At 37.3% G+C, this 23343-nt stretch overlaps 1 protein-coding gene across 1 annotated transcript in view; it reads right to left on the bottom strand.

Moving 5' to 3' along the window:
- ZNF830 (zinc finger protein 830) overlaps positions 1–21013 on the bottom strand; it is a 100766-nt gene extending 79753 nt beyond the window's left edge. Inside the window, exons 1-3 of the mRNA XM_039332129.1 lie at positions 20855–21013; positions 19500–19599; positions 10147–10264 (exon numbers count right to left, since the gene is read on the bottom strand). Of these exons, the coding sequence (XP_039188063.1) occupies positions 10147–10264; positions 19500–19599; positions 20855–20991 (355 nt within the window). The 5' untranslated portion in view covers positions 20992–21013. The remainder of the gene's footprint in view (positions 1–10146; positions 10265–19499; positions 19600–20854) is intronic.
- Positions 21014–23343: the final 2330 nt, after the last annotated feature.

A 23343-nucleotide genomic window follows, 5' to 3' on the forward strand; every position in this document is an offset into this window, starting at 1 on the left:
TCCCTCACTGTATCTGGTTTCTTTCATTCTGCAAACTGCCTCCATACCTATTCTTAGAAACACAAAGAACATCTAAAAAATGGATCTTTTTTAAGCCCTTGTGTTTATACTCTTACGGTATTTCTAAAAACAAAAATATTGTTTTGCTGAAATGCTTTTTTTGACATAAAATTCCAGCACTGTCATTCTGTGGTATTAAAGGTACCAAACAAGGATTGTAAGAGGTTAACTGTCTGGTCTGCCACCTTCAGCTTGGTGCCATCCTGCTATCAAAAGTGGAGGGGAGAAGGCATGGGGGCAACAAATGGGCAATAAGTATGTATGGTTTAGTGACGGAGAATAGGGAGGGGGAATGATAGCTTGACGAAGAACAGGGAAGCATGGAACCTGCTTGCATCAGCATTCAAGGCCATGCACCCTGAGAAAGAATGTGGATTACCCCAAATCTCAGCATTTTCAAAACACCTAGGCAAATCTTCATTGGCTAAAGACAGACTGGTCATCGGGGGAGGACTGAGATGAGAGGAAACATTTTGTATCTATTTCACGGAGGAATCTCAGTTCTAGCCTGACTCTATTGCAACCAACATCCTTTAGTAAAAGAACCTATCACTTCAACTAAATGGAGTTGAGGGTCTTTCTTTCCTAAGGGATTGGATTTGGGCTTAAGCTGGATGGAAGATAGAAAAATGAAAGGGGATGAAGAGGTGCTAAAAGCCAGTTCTGCTGCATTCACATATAGTTTAACAGTTAATTTATTATTATTGCACTAAATGATGATCTATAATAAAATTTATTAATTTGAAACACTTTTAACAGTTCTAATATTGAGAATTAATCACCTCTCCATTTAATTCTAATGGGTCATATTTGAATTCTTTCATTCTGCAAACTGTCTCCATACCTTATTCTTAGAAACACAAAGAAATCTGAAAAATGCATTTTTTAAGTGCTTGCATTTATACTCTTTTTTTAAAAAAACAAAAATATTATTTTGCTGAAATTATATTTTGACATCAAATTCCAGCACTGTCATCTTGTGGTACTAGGGTACTATATAAGGATTGTAAGGAGACAACCCTCTTTAATAGAAGAAATTTGCATTTTGAATTGCAAAAGCCAGGTTGTGGTTGAAAGCTAGAAAAAAAACCTAACAGTAAAAACAATTCAACAATGGAACCAGGTATAAAAGTTCTTTTTTATTAGATATATTAATAAAGCATAAGTTGGACAGCCATGTGTTCTGAATATTTTAATCTGGATTCCTGCATAGGGAGAGTATGGGTAACTTTGGCTTTAAATGACCCCTTTGAACTGTCTTTATTCTATGATTCATTGATTTTAAAAACCATTGATGGAAGAGATAAGCATCATAATCCTCTTCATCTGGCAAAACACCAATGTTATTAGTGCCATAGCTTCTCCCGTTTCCATGCTGAGAGAAGCAAAGAAAAAGGTGAAATTATATACACTGCTTAGATCATCCAGAGATTATTAAAAAAAAAAAAAAGCCCTGACTTCCTGAGGAAGGAGGGGAAGGTGTCCTAGGAGAAATACAAACCTGCCATATTATCTATGAAAAAGTACACAGGGCTTGTCAAAAACAGATCATGCCAAACAAATCTTATTTCATTCTTTGACAAAATGATTAAATTAGTAGACCAGTGAAATGCTGTGAACATAGTATACTTAGACTTCACCAAGGCATTCCTGATAATCTAGAAAAATGTGGGATAGATAGACAGTATCACCACCAGATGGATTTGTAACTGGCTGACAAACCGTACTCAACAAGTAGTCTTAATGGTACTACATTTACATGGAGGGAAGTAAGCAGTGGGTATTATAAGGTTCCATTTTAGGCCCAATACTCTTCAATATCTTCATAAATGATTTACTCAGCAAATTTGAAGACAACAAACTGACAGAAACGGCCAACACCCCAGAAGATAGGCTCAAGATCCAGATAGATATTGACAGGCTTGAATACTGGGTCCTAGCTAACAAAATGAAATTCAATGGTGAGAAAAGTAAGGTTTTAAACTTAGGCAAGAAAAATCAAATGTACAGATATAGAATAGGTGGTATCTTACTCAATAGTAGTAATCCCTGCAAGAGGGATATTGGAATTCTAGTGGCAATCTCTTAAATATGAGCCAGCATTGTGATGCAGCCACTAAAAAAGCCAAAGCAATCTTAGGCTGCATTAACAAAGAGACAGAATCAAGATCACATAAAGTGTTAGTATCCCTTTATAAGAATACACTTGGAATATTACACTCCGTTTGGGCCACCACAATATAAAAAGATGTTGAGACTCTGGAAAAAATGCAGAAAAGAACAACAAAAATGATTAGAGGGCTGGAAACTAAAACATATGAAGAATGGTTGCAGGAATTTAGTATATTTAGTCCAGTGGAAAAGAAAGACTAGGTGTGACATAAAAACAGTGTTCCAATATTGGAGGGGCTGCCACAAAGAAAAGGGGATCAACCTATTTATCAAAGCACCAGAGGAGAATGAGAATTTTCCTGACAGTGAAAACAATTAACCAGTGGAATGGCTTGCCTTCAGAAGTTGTGGTGCTCCATATCTGGAAGTTTTTAAAAACAGATTGGACAGCCATTTGCTCAGAATGGTATAGGGTCTCCTGTTTGTGCAGGAAGTTGGATTAGAAGACCTCCAAGGTCCCTTCAACTCTGTTATTCTGTTATTCTGCAAAGAAACTCACAAAACCTGTCAGATGCTTATTGTGTCTTCACTACAAGGATTTTGTTTCCCTCCCTAGTCAGGAATTCTGCAAGGCCTTTGGTGGATTGCTAACTTTTCTTAAATAAAAGAGTAATAAATTTTGCCAGACAGAAGCAGCTGACAAACACATTCAATGCAGCACATGATATTCTTTTACAACTGTTCACTCTCTTTTTAAGTATTTAAAAGACCAACAGCAATCAATGTCTTTTCTCAACTTCAATACAGTCAATAGAAAATATACCCTTTTTCACAAAGTTAACTCTGCTTTCCAACTGGAATTGATAGAATTAACTCTTTCCTGGGCTTCCGGTGGATCTGCGTGCGCGATGGCGGCTACTTTGTAGCCGTCCTTCTGGGTAAGTGTTTGAATCGCTATGAACAGCGGACATCAGCTGTTCAGCGGTTCAAAAACCCCCTCCCGGGCAAAGGGGGGGAAGAGGGTTGTGGTAGAGCCTCTTATGCACCCCCAAAGTTTTTTGGGGGGGCTGAAAAGAGTGCTCCCACGGAGTTCAGATTGTCTCCGCTTCCCAGCTGCTTTTGTCCCTAGGGACAAAACAAGCCGCTGCAACCACCTCCGCGATTAAAGTGAAGTGGTGAGTTTTTCTTAGAAGCGGACAGAGCTAAGTAGAGGATTTAGTTTTTGCTTTCTTTGATTTTATTTGGATTTTAAGTTTAAAGATTTATTTTCACTTTTATATTCCCTCTTTTTATTTTTTTTTCCTTTGTTGAAAGGGAATGTAAAATGGCGATCGGCAAGCCTTTCGGTGTTTTTTTGGGGGGGGAGATAGAATGGCGATCGGCAGGCTTTTTGGTGTTTCTTTTTTCCCTTTCCCTTTTCCTTTTTTGTTTTTGTTTTAATGATTGGAATGGAGTGTCAGTATTATTATTTTTGTTTAACTTTTTTGTTTTGTTTTTTGTACTTTTTGTACTTTTAAAAAAATGGAATGGATTTTTTCTATTTAATTATTTTTTTTCTTTTTCTCTTCTCTTTTTTTGAACTCCTTTTTTATTATAATGATCTCCTCTTGAAGGATTTTTTTTTTTTTTTGATTTTATGGAGTTAATTTCTTTTTTTCCTTTGCTTAATTTTTGTAATTTCTAAGAAGGAACAAAGATTTTTTTTAAGATGGCTCCAAAGCATCCAGTAATCCCTACAGCTCCTAAGGTGGCTTCTTCTTCGGTGTCATCATCAGCGCAACAATCTAAATCAATAGCTTTACCTTCTTCTTTGGTACAGTCAACAATGGTGAAGGATTTGCAAGATATGATGGGAGATGTTATACTTCAAATTAGGGGAGAAATGAAAGAGATTTTAGAGGAAAACAATAAGATTTTGAGGCAAGAGATAGTTCTGGCTCTAAAAGGAGTTGCCTCTGTTCTTGAAAAGCTGAATTCTCGCGTAGAAGAAGTAGTAGAAAAAGTGGAATTGATGGAGGGAAAATTTGAAAGCATGGAAAAAGAGATGAAAAATTTTCAAGATGAGATTCTTATGCTTCAATATAAACAAATGGAATATGCCTTAAGAATCAGAGGTTTGGGTGAGTCTGTGCAAGGAGATCTGAGAGAGATGGTTGCAAAGGACTTTGCTGTGATTTTGAATAGAGAAAAAGAGAAAATACTTAGTGAAATTGAACAGACATTTAGAGTTAACTCTGTGGTGGCAGAGCAAAAGAATTTGCCAAGAGATGTGGTAATTTATTTTGGGAAAAGATCCCTACGCAATGAAATTATACAAGCCCTTTATAAGAAGAGGTTTCAAATTGCTTCACAAGATGTTATAATTTTAAAAGAGATCCCATCTAAAATTTTAAGAAGAAGAAAGGAGTTTGCTTTTTTAGCAGACGAACTTAAAAAGAGACAAATTTTGTTTAGATGGGATGTTCCGACTGGAATGGTGGTGAGTTACCTGGGGATACGTTATAGTCTTAATACTGTTTCTAAAGCAAAAGACTTTTATACTTCGGTCCTGGGGGTATGTTCATCGCCACCTACCACATTTAAAGCTTTGAAAGAAAAAAAGGCAGAATTGCAGTCTGAAGTGCTTACACTTATGAAAATTGGGAAATCTCAGTTTGAGGGGCCTCAACAAATAGAGATGGAGGAGAAGAGGACAACCTGTGTAACATCCAATGTAAAGAAAAGGATCAACAGAAGAAGCTCAAGGAAGTTTTACAAGTATTGGTTTCTGAATCTGCGGGAGAAGTAGGATTTATAAACTTTTTGGAGCAACCTTTAAGGGCAGAATTGCAGTGTGAAGAGCCTATATTAATGAAAAATGTGAAATCTCAGTTTGAAGGGCCTCAACAAGTCGAGATGAAGGAGCAGAGGACAACTTGTGCAACATATAAACGTAAAGAAAAAGACCAACAGAAGAAGGAGGTTAAGGAAGCTTCACAAGTATTGGTTCCTGAGTTTGTGGGAGAACCAGGATTTACAAATTTTTTGGAGCTACCTTTAAGGGCAGATTTTAAAGCACTTCTTTCGAGGTTTATGGACAAGAGAGACTGATAAGGATTGTGTTTATAGTGGATGGAACTGGTTATTGGAGAGAAGATTATGGAGATCGAATGAAAATTTTAAATAAGAAGTTTAAGTTTAAGTACTTAGTTTAAGTACTCAGAAGACTATTGAGACTGCGGGAGAAGTAAGATTCATAAATTTTTTGGAGCTACCTTTAAGAGGTTTATGGATAAGAGAAGGAATGTGTTTACTGTGGAGGAATTTGTTATTGGTAAAGATTTAAATAGGTATAAGGGAATTTTAATGTTTTAAGTAATGTTTAAATATGTGTTTTGGGATAACAATATAAGTATGATATGAAAAGGTTTAGAGTATATTATAAAATGATGGATAATAATATAAGTATGATATGAAAAGGTTTAGAGTATATTATAATTTGTTTAAAGATTGGTTTTTTTCTCTCTCTCTTCTTTTCTTTTTCTCTTTCTATTATTATTATTATTTTTAAGAGAAGGTAATTTGTTTAATTAAACGTATTTAGACTTGTTTAGGATTTACATGTTTTTTAAGTTCTTTTTTATTTGATAGGAGAGAAGATTATGGAGATTGAATGAAAATTTTAGATAAGAAGTTTAAATTTAAGCATTTAGTTCAACTATTCAAAAGAGTATTCAGTTTTAACGGTATAATGAATGTTTATATGCTTATTTTTGTGTTTTAGAGTAAAGAAAGAGGGAGATTAGATCTTATATTGTAGGTATAGATATTTAAAGAAAGTAATGTTTAAATTTGTGTTTTGGGGATTCTATATAGAATGATGGATAATAATATAAGTATAATACTAGAAAATGTTTAGAGTATATTATAATGTGTGTTTAATGTTTGCAATTATTATCTTTTAGAGAAGATAATCTGTTTAATTTAATGTATTTAGATTTGTTTAGGATTTATATGTGTTTTAAGTTTTTTTTATTATTTTTTATTTTTTGAAAAATTTTAATTAAGCCTGTACTCAGCTCTGGGAAGGTTGAGGGAGGGTATGGGAGGTTTGGAGATGGGGGAGGGTATGGGAGGGCGGGGGGGTTTGGGGAAGGGATTTGTTTTGTAAAATTCAAAAATTTTTAATAAAAAAAAAAGAATTAACTCTTTCCTGTCAGCTCATCTTCAGGAACAATATACAGGCCATTGCACAGTATAACATAAAAGTATATGAGTGAATCTCATATACAAAGCAAAATAAACTCATCTAAGGTGCTATGATGACTAACATCAGTGACTATATGATGCCCACTGGATCTGGATAATCAAACACTGACCATTTATCATTAAAGAATGGATTAACACAGAGAAGCAAATTAATTATCCAATTTAGGATTATTTGCTGCAATAACAACCAAACCTTAAATTATAGAATATTTATGATATAATCATAGGAAGGTTCATCAAAGCCCACCTAGCCCATCCTCTTAGTCAGCATGTTCAAGGATTTCAGATTGATCATTAACTGGTTTTTCTTTGACGATCTTCAATGAAAGAGTACATACCAAGTCCCTGGCTCACAGTTTTTTACTGACAGGAAATTTCTTCTAATATTCAATCTGAAGCTGCTTCTCCATAGTGTTAGTCCATCAAGTTTGCTCCTGTCCTTCAGGGCAAGAGACCATATGTACTTCCCCCCTATATGCAAGAGCTCTTTAGATATTCACATCTTGGCCCATTTGGAGGCTGTGCAGGAGATCATGGCCACCAATACAGTCATGGACCTGGCCCAACTCATTCATAGCCCTTCCTACATAGGGAGCTACACATTAGATCTGGTATTTGCCTCCAAGCAATGATGTCGTGATTTAGATTTATCAGTCCCCTGCCACAGACAGACTATTCTTTCTTGCCTTAGGAGTTTTTCACAAACTATCCCCCACCACATGGGTACAGGTAATCCTCACTTAATGACTGGTCATTGTACAACCATCCAAAGTTATGACAGATCCCCAAAACTATTTACAACCCACTTTCAGAGTTCCAACTGCTGCATATCCTGCCACAGTCACATTATCGCTTTTGGGGCACTTAGCAGCAAGCTTAACTTTATGGCTAAACTGCAGTGTTCTGCAGCATGAAAACATATTTCACACAATGTTTTTTGTCAGTTTCCAGTCTTTTTGGTTGGCTTCAGCAAAAAAACATCCATAAGAATACATTAATTTGCTTAATGACTACCACATTCACTTAATGACTGTCACAAAAAAGTTGAAAAATCTTTGATTTGGTCAATGAGTGCCTTGGCTTATCATGCCATGAGATTTACAATGGAAATTCTAGGCTCTACTACAGTTGTTAAATTGGAGACTAGCTGAAGAGCCTATTCAATCAGCCCTCTCCAGACATTTGATGGACCCAATGGGTCTTTGCAGTGTCACTGTGAGGAATATACCCAATATTTTAGGCAGTATTGCTCAATTTTGCTTAGAGCTAGACTCTGGCTGGCCAGATTCTTCAGAGGTGAGAGTCACATCTGAGGCTTGTTTACCTAGAAGAAGTCCAAACTAGTTGCTCTTGAGGAAGTGGACAGGGTCCTTAGGGCTGTGAACTCAGGAACCTGGGTTCCAGGCCCATGCCTGATTGGTCAAAGTTTCCTAAGAATTAATATGTGATTAATGCTTCTTTGCAGGAGGGGCAGTACTGCTTATCCTGAAAGAGGCAGTGGGGTACACCTTTCTCAAGTGGCCATCCTTGGACCTCACAATATTAGACAATTTTCATTTGGTCTCCAAATTTCCCTTTTTAGAGAGGGTTGCTGAGAGGTTGGTTGACTCAGATTATCTGGATTATTTTCCAACTGGGTTCAAAAATGGCACAACATTGAAATAGCATTGGTTACACTTGTCAATGACCTTTGGAGGGCTCAAGATGGGAATCATGCAACTATTCTGGCCCTCTCAGTGGTTTTCAATATCATCAACCATGTATCTTTCAAGACCAGCTTTAGGGATTGGGAATGAGAGACATTATGTTACAGTGGTTCTGCTCCTTTCTTGACTATTTCCAGTTAGTGTTGGTAGGGGAAGAGAGTCAAGCCCTAGGTCCTGCAGTGTGGGATGCCTCAGGGCTCAAGCCTTTTGTCTTTCCTTTTTAACATCTACATGAAACCGTTGGGGAAGGTTATCTGTTGGCATGGGGCCTGGTTTCTAATATATATCAGTATGCTAATGAAACCCAATTATACATCTCTACCCCTATCTGAGCAGGTGGCAGGTTTAAGGGAAATGCAGCTAGACCTTTCCCTTAAACTTTGCCACCATATAGGAATTAGGAAGTATACCTCTTCTATGACAGCCTCTGCTTTATGGAACACTCTTCTTTCTTAAGTTCAACAAGCCTCTACCCTCCTAGCCTTCTGAAAAGCACTGAAGGCCTGGCTTTTCCCTCAAGTGTTAGAGCAGAATGAGATGATTACATGTCAAAAGCTTGATCTGGTGCCAAGTTTATAGTTTTTAATGTTTATTGTTTTAATAGCTTTTAATATGAATATTATGTTATTTTAATTCTTAATTAGGAGCTGGCCAGAGTTTGATATAAGATAGGAAGCAATATACATTTAAAAATAAATTTTTGAATAAATCAATAAAATCTGAAAATTTGATCTTCAGGCAAAGAGTCAGTCTTAAATACAAACAAATGACATTATTTTCCTTCTAAGTAGCTTCATACATAATAAGGAAAATGAGAATGAACATATTCTCTCTCATCATTATAGTGGCTTGTCCTGGCAGCCAAAATGGCAGCCAGAGCAATTTGGTCTGAAAAAGATGGTGGCCGCTCGATCTGGTGGGAAAGGGGACCGTCTAAGGCCTCCGCGATCCCGCAGCGGCTGCTGATGGAAGGTGTCCCTTGATCCGTTATGAATGGCAAGGCGTGAAAGCAGAGGCCGATTGAAGCCTCCGAGGCCAGAATCCCGCCCCTGGGAGGCCCAAAAGATGGTGGCCGCTCGATGCAGCGGGAAAGGGGGCCGTCTAAGGCCTCCGCAATCCCTCAGCGGCTGCTACAAAGAAAAATTCTTTGATCCTGTCTCAAGCGGTGAGACGAGAGGGGAAGTCAATTGAGGCTTCCGTAGTCTATAAATCCACCCCCCGAGAGATCGGAGCGGTTTCGGGCTGCAGCGCTGATTCCAGTGCTGCAGGATGTAAGAAAGGGCTCAATGAGAACAGAAGCCTCCATTCTTGCCAAGAGCCCTGGGGAAAAATCCTACGTTCCCACAGTCATGTGGAGCAGTGCTGATCCCAGCGCTGTTAAAAATGACTGAGGATTTCAGGAGAATTCATCAATGAGAAAAGCTATACAACCTGCTGGGAGCCAAATGTGTCACGTCTTGTAGGGCTGGAGACCAAGTCTAGACTTGGTGTATCCTAGCCCAGAACAGGCGTGGCAAGTTTGGCTGACTTGGTCTAATGGGCAGGAAGACAGAGCTAACCCATTGGTGGATTCTCCATCTCCTGTGCTGGAGAATACTAAGAACAAGAATTAGTGCAATCATCCCTATTTTCCCTCCTCTAGTATAAACATTATATGCAAGAAGAACTATTTTTGTTACCTTAGTTAGGTCCCATCAAAAGCAATATGAAAAATAAAATTTCAAATGATTTAAAAGTATTCTGTGCAACAAACTCAATTCATAACTTGGGAGGTTCAAAAACACTAATTTTCCAATGAGTTCAACATCAAATTCAGATGACAATTATTCCTGTCAGTCAAAATATTTTTTTCTGACAAAAGTTGGATCAATTTATTTACAGGCAGAACTTAATAAGCAAAAATACAAGCAGTCAGAGTCCAACTTGTAACATCAGTTGGCATAATACCACATATAGTCACAAACTGAATATTTACTATTACCTATTACAAATATAGCAAGCACAAAAGAGTTTTCCATACCTTGTCTTTTCTTTTGATCTATAGTTCTTGTTTCTGATATTTTTCTTTGGAGAGAAGATGAAGTGTCAGAAAATGATTTGGATGTAGAATACTTAATATCTTTTAATGATTCAAGTCTCTAGAAAAAAAATTAAACCAGCAGATAAAATATCGAAGGATTATTTCTAGGGCTCAAAATCATAGCAGAAATATCAATGGAAAGATAATGGGAAAAGTGCAATTAAAAGAATTATACAGTCATGTGAAAAAGTAAATGCACCATCTTTGAGTTCTATGTTTTATGTATTAGGACATAGTAAAAATCATCTGGTCCTTAGGTCTTAAAAATAGAAAAATACAACTTCAGATAAATAACAACACTTGCCATATTACACCATGACATCAATTAATTTAAAAAAGAAAGCCAAAATGGAAAAAAACTAAGTACACTGTTACTGTTTCCATTAGTATGAAGAGGCTAAATAACAGGCAGATGATGCTAATCAAATGCCCTTGATCAACTGATCATCAGCAAGGATGACTACCTCTTTAAAAACTGAAGCTTTACGACAGGGGTATCAAACTGCCGGCCCACAGGCCAGATGCATCATAGCGAAACCGCACCCACCCCATTGTCAGCAATGGCAAAAAAGTCGCGACACATCACGTGACATTGCAAGTTTGATATCCCTGCTTTAGGAGTTTCCTAACTCCTTAAATTTCAGTTTTTAAAGAGGTAGTCACACTTGCTAATGATCAATTGATCAAGGGCATTTGATTAGCAGCATCTAGCTATTATTTAGCTTCTTCATACCAATGGAAGCAGTAACAGTGTACTTAGTTATTCACATGTGGCTTCTCCATTTTGGCTTTCTTTTTGTAAAAGTTGTATTTTCCTATTTTTAAGAAGTGCTAAGTACCAATATTTTTTAGCATTTCCTAAAGGGTTAAAGTGTATTCAAATGAGTGTTAAAACAATGACAAAGAGGAAAGACAACAGAAATGATTTTAGAGAAGCAATTGTTGCTACCCATCAATCTGGGAAGGATTATAAGGCCATTTCCAAACAGTTTATTCTGCAGTCCATCATTCTACAGTGAGGAAGATTTATTACAAGTGGAAAACATTCAGGACAATAGCCAAAGTTCCCAGGAGTGAACATCCCAGCAAATTCACACCAAAGTCAGACCATGAAATGCTCAGAGAAATTGCAAAAAAACCCAAGAGTTACATCTCAGTTAGCATGTTAAATGCTATAGGTCTCAGTTAGCGTGTTAAATGCTAAGCTTCATGACAGTACAGTTAGAAAAGGACTGAACAAGTATGGATTTTTTTAGAAGGGTTGCCAGGAGAAAGCCTTACTAAAAAGAATATGGCTTAGGATTGCAAAGTTGCATCTGAACAAATCATAGGACCTCTGGAACACTGACCTTTGGACGGATGAGACCAAAGTGGGGATATTTGGCCATAATGTACAGTGCCACATTTGGCGAAAAACAAACACAGAATATCAGCACAAACATATCATACCATCCATCAAGCATGGTGGTGGACGGATGATGATTTGGGTTTGTTTTGCAGCCACAGGCCTGGGTACCTTGCAGTCAATGAGTCAACCATGAACTACTCTGTATATCAAAATATTCTAGAATCAAATGAGAGGCTATTTGTCTGAGAGCTAAAGCTTGGTCAACACTGGGTCACGCAACAGGACAATGATTCCAAGCACACCAGCAAATCTATAACAGAATGGCTGAAAAAGAAAAGAATCAAGGTGTTGCAATGGCACAGCCAAAGTCCAGATTTCAATCCAATTGAAATGCTGGCAGGACCTCAAGAGAGCTGACAATAAACAAATGCTCACAAACCTCAATGAACTGAACAATGTTGTAAAGAAGAATAAGCTAAAATTCCTCCACAATAATGTGAGAGACTGATAAAGTCATACAGAAAAAAATACTTCATGTTATTGCTGCTAAAGGTGGTTCTATAGGCTATTGAATCATAAGATAGTCTTAGATTTTCACACATGGTGTCTCCATTTTGCCTTTCTTTTTGTTAAATAAACGATAACATGGTATAATATATCATGTGTTGTTGTTCATCTGAGATTGTATTTACCCAGCGACCCACCCCAGCAGCTGACAGAAGCAGTGCAAACTGAGGTGCAAACAGAGACCATTGAGCAGAGGTGAAACAGACCTAGGTGGCAGCAGACCAGTGGCTGAGAGCAGCATGGAAGATCCTGAGCAGCAGCTGTTCAGAGCAAAGTAGCAGAGGAGCGGAGTACCCAGAACAGTGACTGAGAGCAGTGCGGCAGACCAGCAGTGGCTGAGAGCAGCATGGCGGAACAGTTGAGCAGCGGCTAAATACTCAGATCAGGACTGGATACCTGAAAAGCCTGGCACTGGCCAGGCAACTGAAGGGCAAGAAGATAGGGAAGAAAAGATAATTACATAACACTTGTGGACAGGGAAGAAAGGGATAAACTTTCAAAAAAAGGTGTAGAGGATTAAGAGCTAACCATCTCCTAGAAAATATCTGAGATTTCTAACATAAAGAAGTGCATAATGCTTCATAAAAGGCCAAGAACATTTGTAAATTCTTAATTTTTTAAAATTAAAGTTTTTTTAAAAAAACTTTTTTTCAAATTTTTTAATTTTTATTTTTTTCCATTTTTAAATTCTTTTTTCAATTTTTTAATCTTTCTCCAACTTTTAAATTTCTTTTTAATTTTAAACTCCACTTTCAATTCTTAAATCTTTCAATTTTAAAATTCTTTTACAATTTTTTTATAAAATCCTTTTTTAAATTTTTAAATTTTGATTTTCAACTAAACAATTGAAAAAACTTTATTTTTTAAGGAATTTTTAAATTCTTAACGAACTAACAGGAAAAAAAATCATGGAAAAAAAAGACAAAAACTTAAAACAGAGAAGGTAGTGATGAATTTTTCAAAAGAAAGAACAAAGGGTCAAGAACTTTTATAAACTACTGTTTCCCAAAAAATAAGCTCAGGTCTTATATTTATTTTTGGTCCAAAAATCCATTCGGACTTATTTTAGGGGGAGGATGTCTTATTTTTTTATCACTAGGCCCAGCCTCTCCAGGTGACTCAGATGTCCCACAATGGGGGAGGAAGGCTTTGGAAACTGCCTTTTTGTTTACATTCATCATCAATATTATAATCTGTCCCTTTGTTTTTCAAAAAAATGATTTGTATTTACCACGATTAGCCTCCTTGAACACCAATGGAAAGGCGTGGAGTTAATTCTGTGCATGAGCTGTGGAAATACAGACACTTCCTTGCTCAGGGTGCACCACTACTTTATGTGTGCATTCAGCTTTGCAGCTCAGCTAAACTCTTCAGCTGTGGCAGACTGCAGTTCCCATCACCTTCAGGAAGCCTAGCCGATGGAAACCTTAGGCCAGGCTCCTCGCATCCAGCTCACACAGGCTCAGATTGGCTGTCATGGGAGGCGTGGCCCATCCCCATCCTTCAGCCTTGCTGCATATGCAGGATGAGCTCCCATGATGGCAAACCTGACCCTGGGTGATCTGGATTGCATGCACGGAGAGGCTGCACATTGCAGGAGGACGACTGCAAAGGGTGCGTGTGGATCCCTGCAGCTCCTGGAGACTCCAAGCGCTGTTTTTGGCGCCGCTTAGTTTCCCACCCCACTTCACCCATGGTAGGCTCATCTAGTGGGTGGGATTGCCTTCTGCCTTCCCCACTGCTGCATTGGCAGATGATGCTGCCCTCCTGAGAGGCAGCACAACAATTGGACGGCAGCCACACTACGAATGGGGATAGACAGTGAGGCAGATGCGCTGTTTTCGGTGGCGCTTTGGTGCCTGGCTGTGGCAGGGAAGGCAGATCCTGCCCACCAGCCTCTCTCTGTAAGCAATCCGGCTCGCCCAGGGTCTACATCAAAATTAAACACAATAGGCAGCAAACAGCTTCCCCAAAAATGACCTATTTATATGAACCTAAAGAGGAAGAACAGTGGAAACACAGCACTTTTAGAACAAAGCAGCAACCAAGAACAAAACCCCTACTATGTATCCTATCCCACTCTAGGGAAGCCCCTCTGGAACTGAATAATTGCTTTCATATCCTTCCCCTGGAAGAAAATATGCAGACACCTATAAAAGAGCAGTCATCAATAGTTTCTAAAAAGGAGACACAACTCGGCATTCTTGTGACAGGAAGAATATCCCAGACTTCCCTAGGAAAAAAAAGACAAACAGTAGTGATAGGAGATTCAATTCTTTGGGGATCAGAAATTATATTCTGCAGACCAAACAATCAATCTAGGGAGGTATGTTGTCTACCTGGAGCAAAAATCAAAGATATAACTGAGAACCTTACTAAAATAATCAATCCCATGGATTATTTTACTGTCCCTTTCTTCTCCTACACATGGGGACCAATGACAACAATGAATCTAAAAATAATAACAAGTGATTACAAATAGCTAAGGAAGAAAGTTAAAGAATTATGACCACAAGTAGTGCTTTCACCTATACTTCCAACAAAAGGCTAACATCCAATGAGGAAGCAAAGGATTTTAGAAATGAACCACTGGCTTAAACATTGGTGTTGTCAAGAGAATTTCAGTTTCTTAGACCATGGTCTGCATTACCTATGTGAAGAGCTACTGGCAAGGGATGGAGTGAATTACACAAGAACTGGAAAGAATATATTTAGAAAACAACTGGCTCATCTTATCAGAAGGGCTTTAAACTAAAATTGAAGGAGAAGGAGACCAATCTTCAAGACCCTTAGAACCTAATTCAAAGCAAAAAACACTAGATAACCATCATATAAGGAGATAGGGAATAAAGAGAAAGAAGGGGGGGGAGGAAAAACACAGTGAAGTAGAGAGTGATGGAAAGGATGGAAAACCAAGTTACAAAGGAGATATAAGAAACATATCCAAGACCCATAAAGGATTCAAATACCTATACAGAAATGTTCAAAGGTTAGGGAACAAACAGGATGAACTTGAAGTACTAGTACATGAAGGTAAATAAGATACAGTTGCCATTACTGAAATATCGTGGGACGAAACTCATAATTGGACTGGACTGATGGAAGGTTACAAACTATTCAAAACAAACAGACCTAACAAAAGAGGAGGCATTATATATAAAAGATCACTACATCTCTACAGAAATGCATAAAGCAAAGAATGAAATCCTCCTAGAATGAATACGGTCAATATAAATGGAAAAAAGAATGATGTTGCTGTAGACGTACATTATAGGCCATCCAACCAAGCAGAAAAAAAATCAATGAACTTTTTGCTAAACAACTAACAAAGGTATATTGGAAATATACCATGGTAACAACGAGAGACTTTAAATACCCTGATATCAACTGGGAGACAAACTCTGCAGCATGTGGGAGATTAAACAGATGCCTAACCAATCTTTGCCATCCAAAATGTAAACAAGGGAACTAGAGGAAAAACTATACTGGACCTAATTCTTACTGACAGAGAAGAAGTGATAGAGGGAATTAAAGTTGCCAGAACTTTGGGCAAGAATGACCACATTGTATTGGAATTCAATATAATGCAAACACAAGCCACCGAACATTTTCTAGTCTATGTCTTAAACTTTAAAAGATTTGATTTTAACAAACTGAGAGAGAGCCTTAAAAAAAAAATCCATGGATGAAAATCCTAAAGAGGAAAACAACTCAAAAAGCTTGGGAAACTCTGAAAAATATGATCATTAGCCCAGTCTAGCACAATACTACAGAAAAAGAAAAACAAGGAATCCAAAAAGAAACCAGTATGTTTGCACAAAGATCTCTCTGACAAACTGAAAGTACAAAAATAGAAAGAGGGACAGATAATTAAGGCAGAGTATCAGCAAATAGCCCAAATCTGCAAAGATGAAGTCAGGAAAGCAAAGGCTCAGAATGAACAAAGACTTGCAACTAAAATCAAAGATAATTAGAAAAGTTTTTTTCCATATATAAATAACAAGAAAAAGTAGCTTCACTTAAGAGAGAAGATGGCAAGGAAGTAACAGGCAGCAGAGAGAAAACAGAACTGCTTAACTCATTCTCTGTATCAGTCTTCACACAAAAAGAAACTGTGGCCCAACCTACCAAAAATAAAACTGTAAAAGACAGATTAGAAATAAAAATTAAAATAAGCAAGAAAATGGTTATCTGATATTGACAAATATAAATCACTGGCACCTGACGGATTACATCCAGAGTTCTGAAGGCAGATATTATCTCAGGACCATTATACCATATCTTTCAAAAATCCTGGAACACAGGGGAATTACCTGAGTATTGGAAAAAAGCTGATGTTGTTCCCATCTTCAAAACAGGAAAAATAATAGGCGCAGGAAACTACAGACCAATCAACCAAACATCAATACCTGGAAAGATACTGAAAAAATAATAAAAAAAACAGATCTGTGGACATCTAGCAACAAATAAATCTATAACTAAAAGCCAGCATGGGGTTGTTAAAAACAGACCATGCCAACCAATTTTATTTCATTTTTTGACAAAGTGACTAAATTAGTAGACCAATAAAATGCTGTGGATACAGTATACTTAGACTTCAGCAAGACAAAGTAGATCACAACCTACTTCCTGGTAAGCTAGAAAAATTTCTGATAGACAGCATCACCACCAGATGGATTTGTAACTGGCTGACAAACCACACTCAATGAGTTGTCCTTAATGGTACTATATCTACATGGAGGGAAGTAAGAAGTGGGGTACCACAAGTTCCATCTTAGGCCCAGTACTTTTCAATATATTCATAAATGACTTAGATCAGGGGACCCCAACCCCTGGTCCATAGATCAGTACCAAGCCGCGGGATGCCAGCAACTGGTCCACACAAACAAGCCCCATCCGTGGAATGCAAACAGCACACAAAGCCACGCCCCCTCCGGTCTGCAGAAAAACCTCTCTCCACCGAACCAGTCCCTGGTGCCCAAAAGGTTGGGGACCTCTGACATAGATGAGCAAATAGAAGGGGAACTCATCAAATTTGCAGGTGGCACCAAGCTGGCAGGAATAGCCAAGACCCCAGAAGACACATTCAGGATCCAAAAAGATCTTGACAGACTTGAACAATGGGCCTTAACCAACAAAATGAAATTTAATGTGGAGAAAAGCAAGTTTTACAATTAGGCAGGAAAACCCAAAGTTACAAGTATAGATTAAGCAAAACCTGGCTAAAAAGCAAAACCTGACTAAAAAGCAGTAACTGTGAGAAGAATCTTGGAGTCCTAGCAGACGATCACTTAAATATGATATAAAAGCTAATACTGTTGTATAAACAGAAGCATAGAATCAAAATCATGTGAAATATTAGTACCACTTTATAAATTTTTAGTAAAATCACACCTGGAATACTGCATCCAGTTTTGGTCACCATATTACAACAAAAAGTGCAAAGAAGAGCAACTAAGATGATTAAAGGCCTGGAACATATGAAGAATGGTTGCAAGATTTGGGAATGGCCAATCTAGAGAAAAGGACTGTGGGGGGGGGGATATGATAGCAGTATTCCAGGTACTTGACAGATTGCCACAAAGAGGAGTCAATTTATTTTCCAAGGCTCCAGAGGGCAGGACAAAAAACAATGGATCGAAACTAATCAAGGTCAGAAGCAACCTGGAATCAAAGAGAAACTTCCTAATAGTGAAGATAATTAACCAGTGGAACAGCTTGCTATCAGAGGTTGTGGGTGCTTTGTCACTGAATGTCACTGGACAGTCACTTGTCTCAAATGATATAGGGTCTCCTGCTTGAGCAGGAGGTTGGATTAGAAGACTTCCAAGGTTCCTTCCATCTCTATTGTGATTGATTGATTCTTTTAAGTAAGTGCTAAGAACCAGTTTTACTATCTCCTGATATGTAAAGCCATAGAACACAAAGAAGGTGTGCTTACTTTTTCACATAACTATATTTATATAAAATAGTTAGGAAAACAGGTTATCACTTTTCCATTTCACACTTGTTTACAAGAACAAATTTATACACAATATATAGCAGCATTATATCTTATTTTTAAAATACAGGTAGTCCTCAAATTACAATCACAATTGAGCCCAAAATTTCCATTACTAAATGAGACAGTTATTAAGCAAGTTTTGCTCCATTTTATGCTTCATCTACAGGGAGCTGAATGACTTCAGACCGGTTGGTCTGACATCTGCAGTTATGAAGACCTTTGAGAGGTCAGTGCTGCCCCACCTGAAAATCATCACAGATCTGCTGTTAGACTTGCAGTTTGCCTATCAAGCAAATAGACTGGCAGATGCTGCTGTCAATATGGCACTACAATCTTGCAACATCTTGAATACCCAGGCATCTATGCGCAGGTCTTTTTGTAGACATTTGTACACTTCAGTTCAGCATTCAATATCATCATTCCAGAAATTCCTCATCTAAACTGATTCAGCTAGTTGTACCTGTACATATCTGTAGGTGAATTACTAGCTTTTCGACAAATAGGAAGCAACAGGTAAAACTAGGGAAAATCACATCGAGCACCTGGACAATTAGTACAGGTGCCTCTCAGTCCTGTTTGCTTCCTCTATTGCTCTTCTCTCTATATACCAATGACTGCATCTCTAAGGATTCTTCTGTCAAAATATTGAAATTTGCAGATGATACAACAATCATTCAACATGGTGATGAATCTGTGTATAGAAAGGAGGTTGATACAGCTGGAACAATTTGGAGGTGAACATGCTTAAAACTGTAGAGATGAGATGGATTTTAGAAAGAGCCCTCTTATTCTACCATCTCTTACCATATTTGATAGTACAATATCAGCAATAGGATTCTTTAAGTTTTTGGATTCTATAATTTCCCAGGATTTGAAATGGACACCTAACATTAGAACCATCATTAGAAAGGCACATTAAAAATGCTGGATGGGGTTGTTGATGCTGCCACCGCACAAAAAATATAAGACACTCTCTGAAAATAAGTCCTAATGCCTTTTTTGAGACAAAAATAATATAAGATCGGGTCTTATTTTGGGGGGGAAATGGCATTGCTCTCCTACAAGTTTCCTGCATGTGCTGGACTATTGAAATAACCAAGGAAGCTTGGTCCATGTGGATGCACTATACATTTTCACTATTTTAACGATATATTGACTAAATGACAGTATAGCTAGAGCAGACATGTCAAACTCGCGATGTCACGTGATGTCTTGCAACGTACTGGAGCTTTTCCGCCATTACCGGCAATGGGGTAGGTGTGGTTTTCCACAGGCTGGCGGTTTAACATCCCTGAGCTAGAGGAGCCAAATCAGATATATTAAAAGTAAAAAATTGTAATTCTTACAGTATGATACACATTAAATTTCTCTTACCTCCTTGTGCTGCTTTCCAAGAACATGTGTTTGCCAAAGCAGTTCACTCTTCACAGTCATATTGCACAGAGAGCAACTTAAATTCCCCAAATTGTTATATGTAGCTCTTGCAATTAAGAAAATAAATTCAAAAATAATCTCTCAAAATTACAGCACTATTTTAAGCATTATTCTGAGAAATTACCACTGCAATGCAGCTACACTTCTTTCTGTGACTAAAGTTGGAAGTACAGTACCTGAATTGCTATTTTTTTCACTGAACTTCTGGAAGAACCAAATGTAGATAACTAAAGCAATCTGGTCACAATTTATATATATATATATTTTAAAAAAAAACGGTTTAGTTAGGGTGTATAAGCACTGTTAAGTGCAGGCTTTAAATTCCCTCATGAGCCTAAATGTTATTACTTTAATTATGTTTTACTGAAACAAAGCATATTAATACTGCTTCTTCTCTTTACCAATAGAAATGCAGCAAATCAATAAAAATAGAACAGGACTTGCCATTTGAATAATACTGGTAGTCCTTGACTTACGACAGTTCATTTAGTAACCATTCAAAGTTACAATACCATTGAAAACAGTGACTTATGACCACTTTTCACACTTATGACTGTTGCAGTATACCCATGGTCACGATCAAAATATAGATGCTTGGCAATGGCCTCATAGTTATGACAGTTGCAGTGTCCCGCGCTCAAATGATCACTTTTTGCAACCTTCTAATAAGCAAAGACAATGGTTGCTAACTTAACTGCAGTAATTCACTTAACAACTGTGACAAGAAAGATCGTAAAATGGGGGAAACTCACTTAACAAATGTTTCCCTTAGCAATATAAATTTGGGCTCAATTGTAGTCATAAGTCAAGGATTAACTTGTAGAGAATGGAGGAAACTGACTGCGGATCTGCTGTTCACTTGAATTTAAACTGGCCACTAGGTTACAATTAGGTATTTTACCAAATCCTTTTATTCTCAATATGGCATACTACACATCCAGCCAGATTTGTTGTAGCAGAAAAGAAAACATATATAAGTCTAGGAACTAAGAGGAGTTTAAAGGAAATGCAAATTCTTCCATCCAGTTAACCCACTCCTTTAGGAAAAGACATTTTGATTAGATTGCAAACTCTGATGTACAGAGTCTTTGTGTTTTTCTTTCAAATGTGCATAACACACTATTGGTTGCTATACTTCAAAAAACCCAATATGCAGAATAACGGTAATATCCCAAAATGCCTATCCTACAGAAAAAGAAGCGAGGAACAAGATTTAGTTCACTTTCAGTGAGCAACCGAGACAAAACTCAAAAAAGGTGCAAAAGGGGGGCACCTCGCCCGAAAAGATAGGATATCTAACGTAGGGAGAGTCAATTTTCCTTTTCCCCGCAGCCGACTCGCGCTGTTTGGCCCGCATTAATCTCCGCAGCTCCTCTTGTCCCGCCGTACCAACAGATCGCCGCTGCCCCCGGCCCGAACTCGAAGCAGCCATCACTGCAAAACAAAACCCCTCCCCTTTGCCGATTTCTCTGCTACAGAGAAAATATACGCTCTCACAATTGCGCCATGGTCGCAGAGATTGTACGTCACGTGGAGTCTTTTTTTTTAAAAAAAAATTCTCTGTAATTGCTGCTTCAATTTTAAACAAACTTGGTTTTAAACTAATTCACCAAGGAAAATGCAAATCTCTGAGATTGGAGATAGCCATAAATATTTTTCTTAATATGAAGGGATGAAGCTGAAATATTTAGGTGATTTAAACGTATTTTCGTATTTCCCCGCGTAAGATTATAACTGACTAAAGAAATGAGATTTGATATAGCTATAAGATTCGGCTATAATTCAGGTTCTATAGAGATGGAAAATTACTATTTTAAAAAGTTTAATAGATAGTTCTATAAATAATATAGAGCTATATTACTATTGCATTATCCAATTAAATAAAAAAGCACTGATATTGTTCTATCAGTGTATGTGTTATGAAACAGAATAAAGAATAACATTGAAAGGGATATTGGAAGTCTTCTAATTCAATCTCCTGACACAAGTAAACAATTGTATGATAAACAGGCAAATTTTTAAAGAAACAATTACAACAAAACATTGGGAGAAATTTTGGAAAAAAATAAAGTTTATTCCATGTTTTTACTGTAAAAAATAAAGTACAAAATATTTTTTATGTAACAAATTAACAGTTGGAAGGGATCCTAGAAGTCTTCTATCCAGCTCCATACCCATGCCATTCCAGACAAATGGCTGATCTCTTCTTAAAAATCTCCAGTGATGGAGCAGCCATCATTTTAAAGGCAAGCTGTTCCACTGATTGTTCTCACTGACAGGAAATTTCTCCTTAGTTCTGGGTTGAATCTCTCTGTGTTAAGCTGTCATACGTTACTTCTTGTCCTGCTATCAGTACTTTAGAGCATAGATCGACCCCTTCCTCTCTATGATAGTCCCCCAAACATTGGAAGACTACTATCATATCACCCATACTGCTCTGTTACACTAGAGTCTCTCAACTATTCATCATACACTCTCTCTATTCACTCAGTCATTCCCTACTTCACTCTCCCTATTCATCTTTGTTGCTCTTCTGTCTGTGAACACTTTCTTATTGTTCAGTTGCTAAGTCTTGCTCTATTTTCTGCAAACTCATAAACCACAGCATACCAGCCCCCCTCAAATCCTTCATTATCTCCCAGAGTTTGCCCAAACTCAGGCTCACCACATCATTGACACTATTTAACTATCTTATGGTCTGGTGTCTCCTCCTTTGCCTTCTATTTTTTCAACATTACAATCTTTTCCAATGAGTCCTGTGTTCTTATTTAGTGGCCAAAATATTTGAGTTCAGCTTCAGTATCTATTCTTCAGAAAGTCAGGATTTTCTTTAGAATTGATTGATTTGATCTCCCTGGAATCCAATGGACTCTCAATCTTCTCCAAAACCACAGTCCAAAAGCATAAATTCTTTGACACTTAGCCTTCTTTAGGGTCCAACTCTCATAGCCATACATTACTCCTGGGAAAACCATAGTTTTGACTATACAGACCTTTGTTGGTAAAGAAATTGCTTTTTTTTAATTTTTATTTTTAACCAACAAGACAAAACAGAACAAAACAAAACATAACACACATACACACAATATATATATACTCCTCCTTTTTTACAGCAATTACATAACAGTAATCTAATATTTACATTTCTGCCTTATTCTTCTTTAGAATATTTGTCCTTATAGCCCCGTTATTTCTTATTTATATTTTTCTTCCTTCAGGTTCTACTTCTTACTAAAAATAATTCATATTATTATTATTATACATTATTATACACATATTTTCACTTTTGACCTATCCATATTTATTCTCCTCTATTAATTCTAGTCTCCAACCAGACATACAACTTGTTCCATACTATATAATATTCTGTGTTTTCTTTTTCTTTTATCTCGTTTGTTAATTTGTCCATCTCAGCACAGTCCAGGATTTTTCTTATCACTTCTTCCTCTGATGGTATATTCTCATTTTTCCAGCACTGTGCATATGCTATTCTTGCCACCGTTATTATATGTAAAATTAAGTACCATATTTCTTTACTATATTTTCTATTTAAAATATCCAACAAAAAGTTCTCTGGTTTCCAGTCTACGGGTTGGTCTATTATTTCTTGGATCCATTTTCTTATTGTAGACCAGTATTTTTTTGCAACTGGGCATGTCCACCATAGATGGTTCCATATACTTTTTTACATTTCCAACATGTTGGCAAATTATTCTGGAACATCTTGGCAAGCTTTGCTGGTGGAAGATGCCATCTGTAAAACATCTTCAACTGGTTTTCCTTG

The sequence above is a fragment of the Crotalus tigris genome, unplaced genomic scaffold (assembly GCF_016545835.1).
Source record: "Crotalus tigris isolate CLP2741 ecotype Arizona unplaced genomic scaffold, ASM1654583v1 scf7180000017623.1712378, whole genome shotgun sequence".
Taxonomy (NCBI): domain Eukaryota; kingdom Metazoa; phylum Chordata; class Lepidosauria; order Squamata; family Viperidae; genus Crotalus; species Crotalus tigris.